The 17099-nt window shown below is 39.7% G+C and overlaps 1 protein-coding gene across 2 annotated transcripts; it reads right to left on the bottom strand.

The window, feature by feature from the left end:
* Positions 1-2306: 2306 nt before the first annotated feature.
* TNFSF18 (TNF superfamily member 18) lies at positions 2307-15747 on the bottom strand. Of its 2 annotated transcripts, XM_059673301.1 has the most exons (4): positions 15637-15747; positions 12898-13071; positions 6455-6485; positions 2307-4263 (listed from the first exon to the last, which is right to left on the bottom strand). In XM_059673301.1, exons 2-4 carry the CDS (start codon positions 13051-13053, stop codon positions 3917-3919), a joined length of 534 nt encoding a protein of 177 aa, XP_059529284.1. In that variant the 5' UTR covers positions 13054-13071; positions 15637-15747; the 3' UTR covers positions 2307-3916. The 2 variants fall into 2 exon arrangements, with proteins under 2 accessions (XP_059529284.1, XP_059529283.1); XM_059673300.1 differs by lacking the exon at positions 15637-15747 and having other exon boundaries at positions 12898-13080.
* Positions 15748-17099: the final 1352 nt, after the last annotated feature.

Below are 17099 nucleotides of genomic sequence, written 5' to 3'. Positions count from 1 at the left end.
GAGTTAGTCTTCTCCATCAAATGCCCAAGACTACATCACTTTTCAATTAACGGTTATCTTCAGAAGCAGAGACTTAACCCTGCAGGGATGTATCACACTATAGGTTAGTTTTGATGGGGCAAAATAGAAGGTAATAACAATTAGTGTGAGAAGGATTAATGACGAGATTGAGTGGGGTGGAGTTGAGGTGGGTGGAAGTCAGATAGTGAAATTGTCTCACTAACCCATTAGATATTGGGTTACAACCAAAAGCTAATTGCATCCAGCTCTTACTTCAGCCTAACACAAATCTGATTGGTAGTGTTTGCCAATTCCCATGGTATAATTAACCCCACCATGGTCAATTTGGCAATATTTAATAACCAAATTGAAAAACTTCCAAAAATTTAACCATCAGCTCTCACAAATGAATGCCAACCTGCCGGGGTCCTGCCCCAGCGGGTCCAGGGGTCCCCAAAGGTGTGGACGGAGTCGGCGAAGAAGGAAGGACACGGAGACAGCGTTCAGTTGATCAGCATGGTTGGGTTCTCTTGCCTGGTTCTATTGCCAGGTTCTGTAGGTTCTCCAGCCAGGTTCAGTCCGGTTCTCTTGCCAATTTCTGTAGTCTTCCAAGCCCCTGTGTTCTTGATTCTGTGTTCTGAGTTCTGAGTGTTTCTGTCTTGTTACAACTGTATTTATACCAGTTGATTCAATCCTATCAATCTCTATTACAAAGGTTAGGGCGTTTCTTATCTCCATTCCAGGGAGAAAAGATTATGTAGTTTAAGCATGATTGTTCGTAGTTAAAGGGATTAATTACCCGCCTGGCACTTAATTGAGGGGTTTTATTCCCTCCCTAACTTCAGGGGAAAATCCCTACCTGGGGATTCAACCTTTCTCGGAGAGGTGACCTTGGTTAAAACACAGCGCCAAAAAGGTGAGCAAACATATTAAGAACCGTATGCCATATATGCCAGGTCCCTTGAAACAGCAAGTATGGACCGGCTCCCGGCAAATTCCCCCTTTTTTATTTTTTAAAAGCAAGCATTAAAAAGAAAAACCTCAAATGCTCTCTTATATCCATTTTAAGAGTAGGATTGGCGCTTTCCGCTATTACCTGAGTCCTGATCTATCATCCCAGGGAGAGCTTGCCAATCCTGCACTTTCCCAGGGTAGAAAGGCTGCAGTGGGGTTAAGGATAAGGCTCCTTGGGCCTACCTTCTCCCATGCCTCTACATTTACCTTTCTGGCACCTTTCCTTCCTCAGAAAAGCATGGACGTATTTCTTGTATAAAATGTTCCATCTGACTGGGAGTAACCTTAATTCCTCTGCTAGCAAGCATAAGTGTTAAAAGATCAATACAGAGTCTTATTTCTTTAGACTCAGTATGGCACATCTTCTTAATCTAAAGATCAATACAGAGTCTTCTTTCTTTGGACTCAGTATGGCACATCTTCTCAAACTAAGTTCTGTACTATCCACCTTCTTACCCAACTTATCCTCTATAGGGGGGTCTGTAGCACCCTGGTGGAGTCCTATCCGTCCCGAATGTGGGGATTCTCAATGGGGGGGGGGGGGCTAACCTAGGGGAATCCTGTTCCAGGGCTTCCCAAAGGTGTGGACGGAGTCGGCGAAGACTATCCACCTTCTTCCTACGGTGGAGTCCGATCCGTCCCGAGTGCGGGGCGCTTACCTAGGGGTCCCTGTTCGGGCGCCAGATGCCGGGGTCCTGCCCCAGCGGGTCCAGGGGTCCCCAAAGGTGTGGACGGAGTCGGCGAAGAAGGAAGGACACGGAGACAGCGTTCAGTTGATCAGCATGGTTGGGTTCTCTTGCCTGGTTCTATTGCCAGGTTCTGTAGGTTCTCCAGCCAGGTTCAGTCCGGTTCTCTTGCCAATTTCTGTAGTCTTCCAAGCCCCTGTGTTCTTGATTCTGTGTTCTGAGTTCTGAGTGTTTCTGTCTTGTTACAACTGTATTTATACCAGTTGATTCAATCCTATCAATCTCTATTACAAAGGTTAGGGCGTTTCTTATCTCCATTCCAGGGAGAAAAGATTATGTAGTTTAAGCATGATTGTTCGTAGTTAAAGGGATTAATTACCCGCCTGGCACTTAATTGAGGGGTTTTATTCCCTCCCTAACTTCAGGGGAAAATCCCTACCTGGGGATTCAACCTTTCTCGGAGAGGTGACCTTGGTTAAAACACAGTGCCAAAAAGGTGAGCAAACATATTAAGAACCGTATGCCATATATGCCAGGTCCCTTGAAACAGCAAGTATGGACCGGCTCCCGGCACCAACCCATTCCAGCAGACTGTTGCTTATAAATTAATAACAATCAACTCCACCAAGTTTCCATAAATAAATGTGATATAACTTTAATTTCCTGAGAAGATACACAAATGCAAGATGGACAAGGCATGGTGTTTAGAAAATTACTAAGAAACAACTTGGCCTCAGGTTCAACCTGTTCCCAGAGCAATTTTTGTTATACACAATACAAATATACTTAAGTTAGCTTTATATGTGACACTATTAATTAACATAATGCAGCTTTATATAAATATCCATAAATATTTTAAATTTGGTTAACATATAATCATATTATATAGCTATCAAAAAGAACCCACAAGTAGCATATTAATTGAACAGAGTTCCAAACTTTAGCAGGCTGGCATTGAGTTGAGTTTGTACACATTTGACTAAGACAGGCTCTTCAAAGTGAGGAAGGGGATTTGGTTGGAGTAAGCCCTGAGCAACACCCCTGTGCCCCCGGCTCCAAGTAGGGAAAGGAAAAGAAGATCATCAAAAAGGAAAGACCTGTTACAGCTTTGCTCCACCCACTTTGGGCTGAACGGGAGTACACTTCCTGAAAATTGAACCTGCTAAACTTTATCATCTGTAACATGATGGCAGAAATACCAACTCTAAAGCTAAGGCTGTGATGCAGTGGGAAGCCTATTGGCCCCATTAATCACTAGTTCTGTGTGTTGAGACAACTTACTTATGCTCTATCTGTCTTCGTCTTCTCATTGTGCCCCAAATATCTGCCCCATTAACTTTATAAAGTTGCCATGAGATATGTGAAAGCACTTTATAAACCATGGAAAGCCAACTCAATACATGAAATCATTCTAGGACATTATCCAGCATTGGTAGTACCAATTTCTGGGTGAGATATTGTGATTACTAAAGCTTACTCTATCTTTACCATTGACAATGTTCAGACACACATACCAACGACTTCTCATGAAACCCCATGTGAAGGTTCAGAATGACCTCTTCAACCTACTGGCTTTGTAAAGTAGCCTGTATCCTGAGTATGATGAATGAAATCAAGGGAAATTCCCAAATAAAGTGCATTCCATTCCATGCCACCTTTGTCCCTATCCCAGTGTCTTTCTAGAGTGTTCTCTATCCTCTAATATCATTGCATTTAAAGAGGGGTGTTGTTGGCATATCTGAGGCCACCCTGCCAGTCTGACTGCTTTTTATTAGGACGGTCTCAGAAGTTGGGAGTATGGGAAGAATAAAGTGAAACAGCCCAAGAATATGAGAACAAGGCCAGGCTACAGTGCTGGATCCTTTTAGCATACCAAGTAAGACTCCCATGAGATAAGACTTCATTTTTCCACCCAGGAATTCAAAGGTTAGACAAAGACTCTTTGAGAAGCCTCTGCCCTTTAACCACCCATATTCATTTTACTATGGATTAGTACTGTCTTTGCCAACCCAATGCCAGGGGTAACCAAATAACTTTGGTCCTTCCTCTGTGTCTCTTTCCGATGACCATGAGAGATGAAAATTCATCTGCAGAGGAGTTCTGTTTGTTGTGTTGATTTGTGTACCCAAACTGTAGGCATTGAAAATCTGCCTCCTCCAACCCACCCACCAGATCTCTGCATGTGCTGAAAAGGATGAGGAGACCAAATCAAGACTCTAGGAGATGAATTGGGGATTGGCTAGCAGTATGACCCCCCAGTACGTATTATTCTTTAGAACCTGATGTTCAGCATTGAAGATCAAGTCTATTATATCTCCAGCATGCAACTCATAAGTCCCTCCTACATTCTGGATTGTAGCGTTGTTTGTTAGAACTTGTATGATGCCTTTGTTTTTACGCAGCCGCACTTCAAAAGGAGCTGGTTCCTTGTAGGTTTTATTGGGAGCCACTTCGCCATAAATGGAATACAAGCCATCCCGAAGTATCTTCAGCTCCCAGTCAGCTATCTGACTCACGCAAGGAGACTTAGGAGATGCCATTTGCCATCTTGAAGGCAATGGTCCTGTAAGAAATTTACAAGGGAGGGGGGAAATGAAAAGCATCATCATTTAATGATTCCATCATCTTCCTGGTTATATAGTTCTTTCCCCCTTACAGTTTGTTTCTTTACCTGGTCTATACTGATCATCTCCAGCCACAATTTGAGTATATTAAGTATCTAGCTGTTCCTTGTTTTAGAAAAATTGCAAATCCTAAATGCTTCACGTACTTGGGGGAATTCTAAGGAAATGGATTTGGAACAGAGAAAGGGGGTTAAGTATTAGGTGGCATTATATCTCTCGTTGATCAGTAGGTGAAAGAAAGAAAAAAGGAGAGAGGGCGAGAGGAATTATGCACCAGGACTGATAACCAGGGACGGCAGTCCAGGAAGTGTGTTCATGCTTTTCTATGTAAGTACTATTTACTATGTGTCACTTTATCAATGAGACCTTCCTCGTGAATCTGTAGTTTATGGGTATATATCACTCAAGAACGCTTAGAGATATCACTAGCCAAACCCTCCAAAAATAGCTACTGGGTAAATTTGTCAGTTTAGAAATGGAAATAATTTGACAGTTTAAATATAAGTATCCCTAGCTTAATGTTATCACAGGGGGTGGGGAAAGGGTCAAGACTTAGTGATTTATTTTCATAGGTATATATGGAATTTACATATTTTACTATTGTTAATTGTTTGCATACAGAAGTGTGATTTCAGAGGCTCAGGAAATGCTTTTACCACCCAAAATACTTATCTGGCCTGTTCACTAATTCTCCGTAATTTTTGTTATGGGGGCAAAGCCTTTATCTCATAAGTAGAAAGAACTTTGATAAGAAAATACCCTGGGCCCTAACCGGTTTGGCTCAGTGGATAGAGCGTCAGCCTACGAACTCAAGGGTCCCAGGTTCGATTCCAGTCAGGGACATGTACCTTGGTTGCGGGCACATCCCCAGTAGGGGTGTGTGCAGGAGGCAGCTGGTCGATGTTTCTCTCTCATCGATGTTTCTAACTCTCTATCCCTCTCCCTTCCTCTCTGTAAAAATCAATAAAATATATTTTTTTAAAAAAGAAAATACTCTGGAAGAAATAACATATTGACTTAAATTCTTATTTATATGTATATGAATGATATATACCTTTGAGGATAGATTCTGAAGGATCATAAAGGAAAGATCATTAGAGCAAGAAGTAAAGTCTCCTTGTATGGGCAATCCCAAAGCCCAGTAAATTTCCTCTTGCTTGACATGTAGTACACCTAGTCAATGGGCAAGCAAGTCACCAGGAAGAAGTGTCACTGGTTCTCTTATTTAATTCTGTGACAGGGGCCACTCGCAGACCACCACTTGAAGTCCTCAACTTTTACCACATCAAAAGGGAATTTCAAACATATCATGAGTTTTACTCCATTCACTAGAAAAGCAAAACTAATCACAAAGACAGAGACCAGTGAAAAGGATTTCCTAATTCCCAGGAGCCTGGGGAGCCTGGCAGTTTGCGCTGTACAGGAAGCAGGGGTAGTAGTTATCTCTAGAAATGTTCTCTCTCAGCTGAAAGTGCAGGTTTGGCCTGAAACATATAAACAACCCAAAATGCATTTATTTTTATTTTTTTATGTCTTTTAAGACATACTCTAAGGTTCAATTTAACTGTATATTTTAGTGTGTTTTCTAAGCAAATACCAGGTCACTATAAGGGAAAGTGACTCAGGAACTAAGAGGAAAAGAGAAAGGAGCAGAGGAAGTGGCCACTCCTTCCCCCCAACACTCATTCCTCTTCTATACATTTAGAAACAAAAATAGCACCCCCCACCCCGCCCACACACACACACACACACTGCTGAACACGGGCAATATGTGAAATGTGAGGAGGACTTTAGGTTTGCCAGAGAGAAAAATTGTAGAAATGTGAATAGTGTGTTTATTAAAACCTTGTATTAAAAGTAGGTTCCTGTATCTCAGATTCCCAGGCCTGTAAGAGTGATACGTGTTCCTGCCCAGAGATATGACCTTGATATTAGCTTCATGCTGGTCTAGCTGTGTGACCTCAGAATCCTCAGTTCCTAGACAACTGATTGGCACATGATGAGCAGTTATAAATAGTAGCTGAAAATGAATAAAATAGGATAAAGGCTTCCTCAACAGCATTGGAATGTGCCTTCTTGCATCAAATACTAAGAAAAGTAAAAAGAAGGCATGCAAAACAGGTTACTTACCAAACTTAGCTACACAGGGCTCACTGACTGCCTGTAGGGGAAGAAAAAGAAAAATTGGTCAGGATAATGACAATGTCACAACTTTCTTAATTGGTTTATTTAGAGCTTCATATTCCTTGAAGGAAACTTCTTTTGCTAACCAAGTTAAAAAAAAAAATTCCTCCTTCCACCCTGTCTTGTCTCTCTCAGCTTCCCTTTACAGATGGCTGGCCTTGTCCTTTACCTTTTATTACCTAGTTACCCTTTTGAACCTTCTAGGCAAATATTAAGGTCTCATTCCATCCACCTAACCTCTACCCACAGGACAACTATTTGATCTTGAACTCTCTTCCTCTCAGGCTATAGAAATTTTCCATAAACAGTACTTTCCACAAGGTGATCCCTTGGCATGTGAGAATAAAGTTATAGAATTTCTATTTATGTTTATTTTTATTTGAAATAGTTAGAAGTTATAGAAATATTTATAACTCAGGTCAATAAAGCCACCCTTGTTTAATATCCAGACAATCACATGTCATATATAATAACTAAAATACCCTGAGAAGACCTCAGTTTCAAACTGTTGCAACATACCACAGTTTACACACTTTAAATACTTGTAGTGAGATAAAGCATAATAAAAAAAATTGTACTATGTAAAGTATATTGGCTTCCATATGGCAAAGTACTTAAAAGACTTTTTGAACTTAAAGATGTTGCACATTTTTCTTTTATAAGATTTCTTTGTCTGCTAGGAATAAATTAAGGGAGGGAAGGGAAAAAGCAGTGAGACAAGCTAAGAGATCCTTGTAGTCATCTGGGCAAGAAATCACAGTGCCTCCAACCAAGGGTCTAGCAGAGGACATGGTGATAAGTGATTGGAAATAGAGCCAACAGAGGTCCTGACATGGATATGGGATGAGAAAATGAGAGGAGTCCAAGAAGACTCCAAGATTTGGGGCTTGAGTCATTGGAATTATTCAAATGAGCAAGACTTAAGAAGAGTAAATTATGGGAACAGAAAGAACCATGAGTTTGCTTTGGGACATGTCAAGTGTGTGAGGCTTATTAAATATCTAGGTAGGAGAATCAGGTAGGCAATTGGATCTGTGAAGATGGAATTTAAGGAGTTCTGATGGTATAAGTTTGGAGTCTTCAGCTACCATGTGATGCTTTAAGACTGGAGACTATGAAATCATCAAGTCAGTGAGTGTAGATAGGGAGGAGCCCTGGCACACTGCAATGTTTAGAGGTCAGGGAATGAGGAAGAACCAGCAAAGGAAGTTAAGAAGGAAAGGCCAGTAAGTCAGAAAGGAAACAAAGGTAGTGTGATATTTGGAAACCAAGAGAAGAAAGTGTTTCAGGAAAGAGGAGTGATCAGCTATGTCAAATGCTGTTGGTGGGTCAAGAAAGAAGAGGACAAAGAATTGACAGATGGGCGTGGCAGTCACTGGGGTCCTTGATGAAAGTAGGCTCCTCGATGTGATGAGGACAGAAGCTTCATTTGAATGAGTTGAAAAGTAAATGAGAAACAAATAAATTGGAGGGATTTTGGTGTAAGGGAGAACAGAAAATTATATTCTGACAAATTTCCCATCCTGGAAAATTGTCAACATTAATTAAATCCAGCTGCTCTGTGTCTTTCACAGTTGAATACAACTGAGGAAAAAGACTTTGTTGAAAGGTCTTAATTTAAATTTATGGCCACTAACTTCAAGTGGGACTTGAGTGTTGCAAAAACCTGAAGAATATAATTAAGAAAGAGAGAGAAAAAAGTGAGTGGGTTAATGCAAGGTTAGGTTTATAATTGTAAACCATGAAATTTAAGTTGTGGAAGGAAGGAAGGAAGGAAAAGCATGAATGGAATAAGGACCAACTTTATTTAAATTTTTAAGAACATAAAAACTTTGTAACACTAAATGGGGATTAAAAAGTCAGTGTTAGCTCTGCCCTGGTGGCTCAGTTGGTTGAGCATTGTCCTGTAGACCAAAAGGTTGCAGGTTCAATTCCCAATCAGGACACCTAGGTTTCAGGTTCGATCCCCAGTTGGGGCACATATGGAAGGCAACAAATCTATGTTTCTCTTCCACATCAATGTTTTTGTCTCTCCCTCACTCTACCTCTCTCCCCCTTCCTCTCTCCCTAAAAATCAATAAAAACATATCCTCAGGTGAGAATTAAAAAGAAATTTAGCATGATAAGCACGCTAAAGAACGCATTTTTTCCATTTTGATCTACTTTTCTTTGTGAGGTCATTTTTTTTAGTTATGGCAGGCAAAACCATGAATCAAGGTACATTAACTTAGAATAGAACCTTCAAATTATTGTATCATAAAATGTTAAACTAATATAAGAAAATAAAAGTAACATATTGAAAAAATTACTAAAATATTAGTTCAATTATTTTAGAAGTATTTGTTATATATTAGCATATTCTATAAAATATAATACTTTGGTAAAAGCAAGATGGTTTTGCACTATGAATAAACTACATTAAACATATTATTTGGTTCACCCTTATAATTTCTATTTTGTGTATCTTTTTAATATACATAGTGTTAATACTTGGATATAATGTATAATAGCATATATTTTGGGATTGAAATCAAAGTAAAAAACATTTTTATTTCAGTAGAGGGGTGCAATCAAAACGTTTGAAAGCCACTATTTTATAATAAATCACTAGATTCCTGTGTTTGTTTTCGCTTTTGCAATTATCTCTTCTGCATCTTGGGATTTCTTAGAAGAGATGTTGAAATTCCATTTAGTTTAACTCATGATAGGCATGTGATAGGGAGTCCCTTAACTTTTATTTCCTCATTTATAAAATGAGAAATATAATAGCATCTAGCTCATTGAAATTGGTCATGATTTAAATGAGGCTATTCTTGTGAAGGGCTTTGCCCAGATATTCTGTGTCTAAATCCTGCTCATTCAATATTAGCTATATTGATAATGATGCTGATTATAATAAAGAACTGAATAAAACTTTAAGCAACTATATTCCCAACATTATACAGCATTATAAGCAGGAGAAACAAAAGTAATTTATGGCACTTGCTTCTTAAGAAGTTTATAATCTTTCTAGAAAGACGACTGCATTCATGGAGCAATTGCGTAACAATCTAAATATAAATGGATGCTGATGTAAGAGCCGTAGATAGTATCTGTGCTCTGTACTTTCATGTCTAAAGAGTGTTGAGAAGCTTAAGGTCATAGACTAATGGCCAGAGACAGACATCCTAAAGACTATCTCTTGGGCTGCTGTAATGTCTAGTATATAAAATACAGAAACCACCATTGTGACATTCTCTAATTACTACCACCAGTGAAAATCTGTCCAGTCACAAAAATCATCTACTAGTATTTGGCAGAGGTAGTCTTTGATGGAGGAAGTGAAATAGATAAACAAGGAATACTGACATTGTTAAAGTCCTTTGAAATTTATATTCACTGTACTGTCATTAATAGTAATGGTGCAAATATTAGCCACTACAATGTGCTTAAAGGCTACTTATGGGTCAGACACTGTTCTGTCTCATTAATCCTTACCACGACTCTATAAAATGAGAATTGTCAGCATGCTCATTTGCAGGTGTGGAAATGTATGAAAGAGATTAAGTAATTAGCCCAAGGTTATGCAGTTGATAAGAGGCCAACCAGGCTAAGATCCAAACAGCCTGTCTGACTCACAGGTCTCTGTGGGGCAGTATCTATTTATAATTCTGGTCATATCTGGAAGAAGCAAATATCCACTTCTAAGGAAGCATATAGGGCTTTCAGCTTGGTTGAATTTAGTTCATTTTTGCTGAAGAGGGTCAGTTGCTCTTGTAACCCCATTTGATTTAAGCCAAGATTCACATAGTTGGGTTCAAATGGCCAAAGCTCAATAATTCTTTCTCCAAACCAACCCTCATCAGATCATCCTTTGGAAACAGAATCTACTCTGCTTTTAAGTAGAAGCACTACTTCCCCTTTTGGAAGTATCCTTTTCATTAAAGCAGGGGACTTGACTGAACATTTGGTTTCTTAGGGACAACTTCTGTGAGGCTCTTTTCACTGAGGAGTTGTTGAAATTGCTTGGGCTCATAGCCAATCCTTTTCAGTTGACTGTCTTTTGAAAGAAGAAGGGGGGAAATGAAAATAATGTTCTCCCAAAGAAATTTCTGTTGGTCTAGAACAGTGGTTCTCAACCTTCCTAATGCTGCAACCCTTTAATACAATTCCTCATGTTGTGGTGGCCCCCAATTTCATTGTTACAAATTGAACATAATTAAAGCATAGTGATTAATCACAAAAACAATATGTAATTATATATGTGTTTTCCGATGGTCTTAGGCGACCCCTGTGAAAGGGTCGTTCGACCCCCAAAGGGGTCGCGAACCACAGGTTGAGAACCGCTGGTCTAGAAGGAGCCAGTCTTCCTGTCTAAAGCTTGGTGAATTAGTGCCTGGGGAAGCTGGGAAGTGGAATGTTGTATATAAAAACAAGACTGCAGATTAAAATAATCTAAACTCCAAGGTTCATGGGTCTTGTGAGAAGGTGGAAGCAGCCCCGTCATAATGACTCACCTTCCGCCAGCTACTCAGGCCTCTTTTCCAAGTATACTTGTTTGTGGTCAATAAGGAAAGGGCAGTGCAGTCAATGGAAAGTGGAGCACACAACCTGGTATTGTCAACCAGGCCCTTGGCTGTTGCCATAGGAAATACACCATGATGGCATCCTTTCAGAACAGTATGAAACATCTCCAAATTTGGAACAAACTCTGGGCTATTTCTTTAGGGGCAGAACTTTTCATTGAGAAGCTATGGGTTGTCTGGGAGAGAGAATCCAGAATCAGAGCTCAAGCATATGAGACTGGTCAAATTCCATTCTGGTAAGAGGTATCGAATCCTCCATGCCCCTGAAATTCCTCTGTCCCTTTGCAAGAGCCACTGTGTGCCTTTAAAAAAGGTATTTTCCCCCTCTTCTATGCATTGGATCCCCATTCATGTGCAGGGATGGGTGACACATAACATGTCCTATGTTCTTCAAAGTCATCTAGCTCATGAGACTTGATTTTTGGTGGTTTGGGGGAGGAAAAGGCACTTCCAAATTTAAGCTATTGCTATATTCTCATCCTTCCCCTTCTTCAGAAATCTACACACTCAGAACTCCTAACAGTTCTCTTCTTTCTGCTCAAAGCTTCACTGCTCTAGAAGATTCAGACTATTGCTTGATACCTTCCCTGAGAGAGTGTAGATGTGGTTAGAAATGCCTCTGTATACTTGTCTATCCCTGTGCAATACTGACTAATGGGCTATTGGGGGAAAGCTACACTTGCCCCAACATCAACTACAGTGTACTGCTTGCTCCTACATTTTTTCTCCATTGCTTTCAAATATCTTAAGTTGGAGAACTGTATCTTTGAAATCTTTGCTGGCCAATTCCCTAAGAAAAATGTTTCAGCAATTCCTGATTTCACATCACAGTCATTTCTTAAATGGGTATGTATCACCTTATTCTCCCCAAGGCTCAGAATCTTCAAACAAACCTAAAAATGGGCTAAATCCTAAATGACATAAAGCATTTTTTAAATTTATTTTTGCTCAGTGCTATGCAGCCAACAGTTAGAAAAACTTCTAATAAAAACCTAAAGGATCTCCATTCTCTTCACTAGACCCACAACTTGGACTGGAGCTCAGTGGGAAATTCCTGATAAGCATCAGGGGCTTCCCAATTAGGAATGTGTTTCACCCTTCCTCCATGAAACCTTCCCTTGATCACCCTAGCCCAAAGCCATTGCCTCCCCTCCCTTGAACTTCTAAAGCATTAATATTCTATAACACCCTTAGATGAATTATAAATCACTGTATCTTATAGCTAGAAGGGACTTTATAATAAATAAATCCATTCTCCTACCACCATTTTTCAGACAAAGAAACTGAGAATGAGAATTCATACAGCTAGTTATTGGGAGACCTAGAACCAGAATCCAGACCTTCTTACTCCTAGTCAATGTCATTTCCCTCCTCAAAGATACACTAACCACCTGTCACTTAACCTTATCCCATCTTCCACCATCTTTTTATGTCCCTTCCCTCCATTAGACTAGAGCTTGCATCTCATTCCTTGAGAGCAAGTATTATATTTTACACCTTTCATTCCACCAAGAGGATTTATTTAGCAAAGTTCCAAAAAGGGAAAAAGTACTCCACAGGCATCTGTCAAATGGCTAATTTAATTAAGCAATTTTCTCCATCTAACTCAGTTCTGCCACCAACATTTAGCATTTTCCAATACCTTTCATTTCATGACACTTAGATAAGCCTCTAAAGCCATATGCCATGACAAATTAGATTATCTCCACTTCCATGTCCCTTTCAACTAGCTCTAACAATACTGAGTGGCAATGACAATACCAGATTTACAAAAGACAAAAGGATTATAACCAATAGCAATCTCAGGTACTGTTATCTACTTACCTTGAGTGGGAAAAGAGTGAAGGCTACTGTGCTGAAGGAACAGACTAGTAGCACAATAACCAGTGCTGAGAAGACCCATGGCTTCCAGCATGGCCTCGGTGCTCCTGGAGGGCTTGCATGGTGTAGAGGCATATTCTCCATGTGTCTCAAACTCATTCTCTGCAGAAATGAGAGCTGTGGAAGGAGAAATTCACAAATGATGGGCCAGTGATGCAACAACTTGATTTTGTCCTATGCTAATTAGTAGTGGGTGTAAAAGGCGGGGTTTCCCTTATTCTGTCTTGTTGGAAAAACGATACTTCTAGGCTAAGTGCTGACTCTCATTTGGTACCAAGCCAAATGCGTTCACTCAGCAGAACGGAAGGCTTCATAAAAGCCAACACAAATAAAGAGGATGGAAAAAAAACACACAGCACGAGGGAAGTTTGGAAGGAAAATATTCTTTCCTAAAGCAAGAGGAAGTACAGTGCTGTGCAGAATTAAAAATTATTTCCAAATAAATTTATTTCTTGTAAGAAGAAATAAAGTCCAAGATAAGGTCCTTTCATACCTCAGATATTATAATATTGTGAGGCAAGGGGGTGAGAAGCTAGGAAGCCTAGGATGCATGGTTTGGTAAAATAGAGTTTCATTGATTTCTAGTATATAAAATATGTTCCTTCTGAGGTCGTCTCTAGACCAAGGGTGATACTGGAATTTGATATGAAATACATATAGCCACAACAAACTTAATTCTCTAAAACCTCACTATTTGGAAACCCTGATAATTCACTGTGGGCATCAAACAGAAATAAAGTTATCATACGAAAGGATACTATTTCACACCCTGTCCCCCAGTCTGATCTTGCACTCTATTCCAAAAACAAACAAACAAAAAACAACTTCACTTTTATTCCTGGTGCCTAAAATACTGATATACTACAAAATTGAGACAGTCCCATCACTCTCTCTACCTCAGTCATACCATCTGTTAATTGGGATGCCTACCTTTTTCACAGAATTCTAGCACCATGTGATAGAAAGAACATGGACTTTAACTCAGACCTAAGAGGGAGCCTTGAGCTGCCCTCCCCGTACCCATGCCCTTACCCACACAGTGGCCTTTGGTGTAGTACTTGACTGCTCAGTTTCCTTCATTATAATATGGAGAACATTTCCACTCCACAAGGCTTTTTGGAGAATGAAGTAAATGTCAAAGTCTTGGCTCAGAAGAGGTGTTCTGGGAGTATTTATCTCTTCTCCACCCTCTTAGAAATGTTGCAAAGACTGAATCTATACTAATAAAAAGGTAATATACTAATTAGCCCAAGGCAACCGGACATCTTCTAGACGTCCAACTTCCTTCCAGACAGTTAGGGGGCGACCAGGCTGGTAGGGGGGCGGTTAGGGGGTGACCAGGCTGGTAGGGGGGCAGTTAGGGGGCAACCAAGCTGGCAGGGGACCAGTTAGGGGGTGACCAGGCTGGCAAGCAGAGGCAGTTAGGGGCTATCAGGCAGGCAGGTAGAGTGGTTCGGGGCAATCAGGCAGGCAGGCAAGTGGTTAGGAGCCAGCGATCCCAGATTGCGAGAAGGATGTCGAGGGATCCTGGATTGGAGAAGGTGCAGGCCAAGCTGAGGGACCCCCTCCCCCACCTCCTCCACCCTCCGTGCATGAATTTTGTATACCAGGCCTCTAGTCAATTATAAAAGCCCAGAAAATAATTATTTCTTTTTATATTCACCCCAGGGTGTAATTTAGCTAAAATTCATTTAAATAAAAGGAGGTAACCCTGGACAGTGTGGCTCAGAGGTTGAGCATCAACACATGAATCAGGAGGTCACAGTTCAATTCCCAATCAGGCACATGCCCAGGTTGATTGATTATTCTCTCTCATCATTGATGTTTCTATCTCTTTCTCCCTCTCCCTTCCCCTCTGAAATCAATAAAAACGTATTTTTAACAAATAAATAAAAGGAGGTAAGATGAAAGCATTTTGAAGACAATTTTGTTAATATAACAAAGATTTTGTAAATTAGAACAAAGCCTTGAGATTTAACATCCTCATTTATGAAGGAGGAAGCTAAGAATAAGCAAGTAGTGTGTTGCATCACTGATGATGGGCAGTGGAAATAATACTGTTTTATAACCCAACCACCTTCCCTTAGAACCACACTGTGTACTAGTACAGCAATATTTCTCATTGAGCTGCCAAATTTTGACTGGGCCCTGTTTTACCTTGGTCACCAAACTATCTCTGAAGAAAAGACCCACAGAGTGACACAGAAATAGTGATTCAATACAACCATGTTTTTGTGGCTCTGTACTAGATGCAGTGATGCAAAATGAGTAATAAGTAACCTGACTCTGAGAGGGTGAAGTTGATGTTGTACATGCAACTTCTGTATTTATATCATGTCTAAAATGCAGATGCAAAACTCTAAAAACGGAAAAACTGCACTCTTTCCTCCCTTCTACTCTGATCTGCTTCCTTTTCTGGCTTCTTTCCAAATTTTAGATGGAACTCCCTCCACTTAGTCAGTTCAGTAAACATTTATTCAAATGAGGAACTGTCCCAAATAAAAATCCAGCTCCTCCTTCTGCCCTTTACCAAGGTAAGGCCCTGGCATATCCTGATTATTTTAACCTTAAGAAAGATGACAGGCTTATTTCCAGGATACATTCCAGGGCTTCTTTTCATGAAATGGGGTTCAGAAATGAAGAAACTTCAGGTTAGGACAAGTGACAGAAGAGAAGACTTACTCGGGATTAATGAGTCACCCCTGGTATCTCCGTAGTGTAAGCTAGCAGAATTGACATCTCAGATGTGCCATCTCAGGTTGTGACAGGTGTAGATGAACACGAAACCCAAACTTATGGCCTGTCCCTGGTTCATATACTTGGAATGAGATTTTTTTTTCAATTAAGTCCAAATAGCAAATCCATGTTGAACATTTACTAGAGGGCAGAGCCTCAAAGAACAGAGAGATTTAGATAAGCTAAAATAGTTAAGAAGAAAAGTTGGAAATGGGTTGTTTGAGAGGAGAAAGGGTAGAGTTATTTCTTGAGGGAGGGGAAAATCTTTAACAAGTGTAAACATCTGTATTCAGAAGTGTAAACATCTGTAAATGTTAGAAATGTTAAAAAGAACCCAGTAGTAGAAAAGAAAAAAAAGAACTCAGTAGGAACAATGACAAAACACCAAACTTTTGAATAACCTAGTAGTTTTCATTCAGGAACTGCAAAATGATGAACTTTAGAAAAACCAGCAAGAAAATGTACTCACTTTGTGACAAATATATTTGTCTTTTTTGAAGATACATAGGAAGATGATAGATAGATAGATAGATAGATAGATAGATAGATAGATAGAGAAAATAGGCAGATATGATACATATATAAGATTTTAATCTTGGAATGTTATGAAGGCAACAACTTATCTGTTAAGATTTATAAATGTCCACTCTATAAAGAATATTGTATACAGCTCATTATGCATAAATAGATATATATGTATATATACATCTATCTATGTATATAGGTATCCCAAAAAATGTATACACACACTTTGAGTCATTATAAATGTGTTTATTAAAATACATTTCATTTTCAAAATTAAGCTACCAGCTGTTAAAGTGTGTATACATTTTTGGGGACACCCTGTATATACACATATTTACATATGTGTATGATAAACTCTAACAGATACGCTGAGATTTCTCCTATCAATTTCCAGATCACTTTCTCCAAGGAATTAATAACAACCCTATTCAGGGGAGTCTAGGAAATAGTTTGATTCCAAACTATGCTTTTCTTTCATCACATGGGGACCCTCTTCTATGCCCCAAATTGCCTTGTTGTGTGCTGTCTGTTTTTGCCTGTCTACTTTTTTGGAGCCCTTATTAGTGGTTCTCAACTTTCTGGCCCTTCAAATACAGTTCCTCATGTTGTGACCCAACCATAAAATTATTTTCGTTGCTACTTCATAACTGTAATGTTGCTACTGTTATGAATCGTAATTTAAATATCTGATATGCAGGATGGTCTTAGGCGATCCCTGTGAAAGGATCGTTCGACCGCCGAAAGGATCGCGACCCACAGGTTGAGAACCGCTGCATTACTTGATTCTTTGTTGTTAGTCTATGTCTTACTGGCTCAAGTACAGCCTTTGGGTAACAAATCAAGTGGCCATTTTCCATGGAGGCCTTCCTGTGGTATCTACCTGC

This window comes from Myotis daubentonii, chromosome 18, assembly GCF_963259705.1.
Source record: "Myotis daubentonii chromosome 18, mMyoDau2.1, whole genome shotgun sequence".
Lineage (NCBI taxonomy): Eukaryota > Metazoa > Chordata > Mammalia > Chiroptera > Vespertilionidae > Myotis > Myotis daubentonii.
Note: the sequence above shows the minus strand (reverse complement) of the source record. Positions and strands in the feature narration are given on the sequence as shown.

Bases quoted from the DNA above. Each gene is read 5' to 3' on its own strand.
- TNFSF18 (XM_059673301.1), bottom strand. From the start codon at position 13,053: ATGAGTTTGAGACACATGGAGAATATGCCTCTACACCATGCAAGCCCT. The intron at 6,486-12,897 runs GTAAGTAGATAA...CTTCCCCTACAG, and splicing joins TCACTCTTTTCCCACTCAAG to GCAGTCAGTGAGCCCTGTGT. The intron at 4,264-6,454 runs GTAAGTAACCTG...AATTTCTTACAG, and splicing joins GCCCTGTGTAGCTAAGTTTG to GACCATTGCCTTCAAGATGG.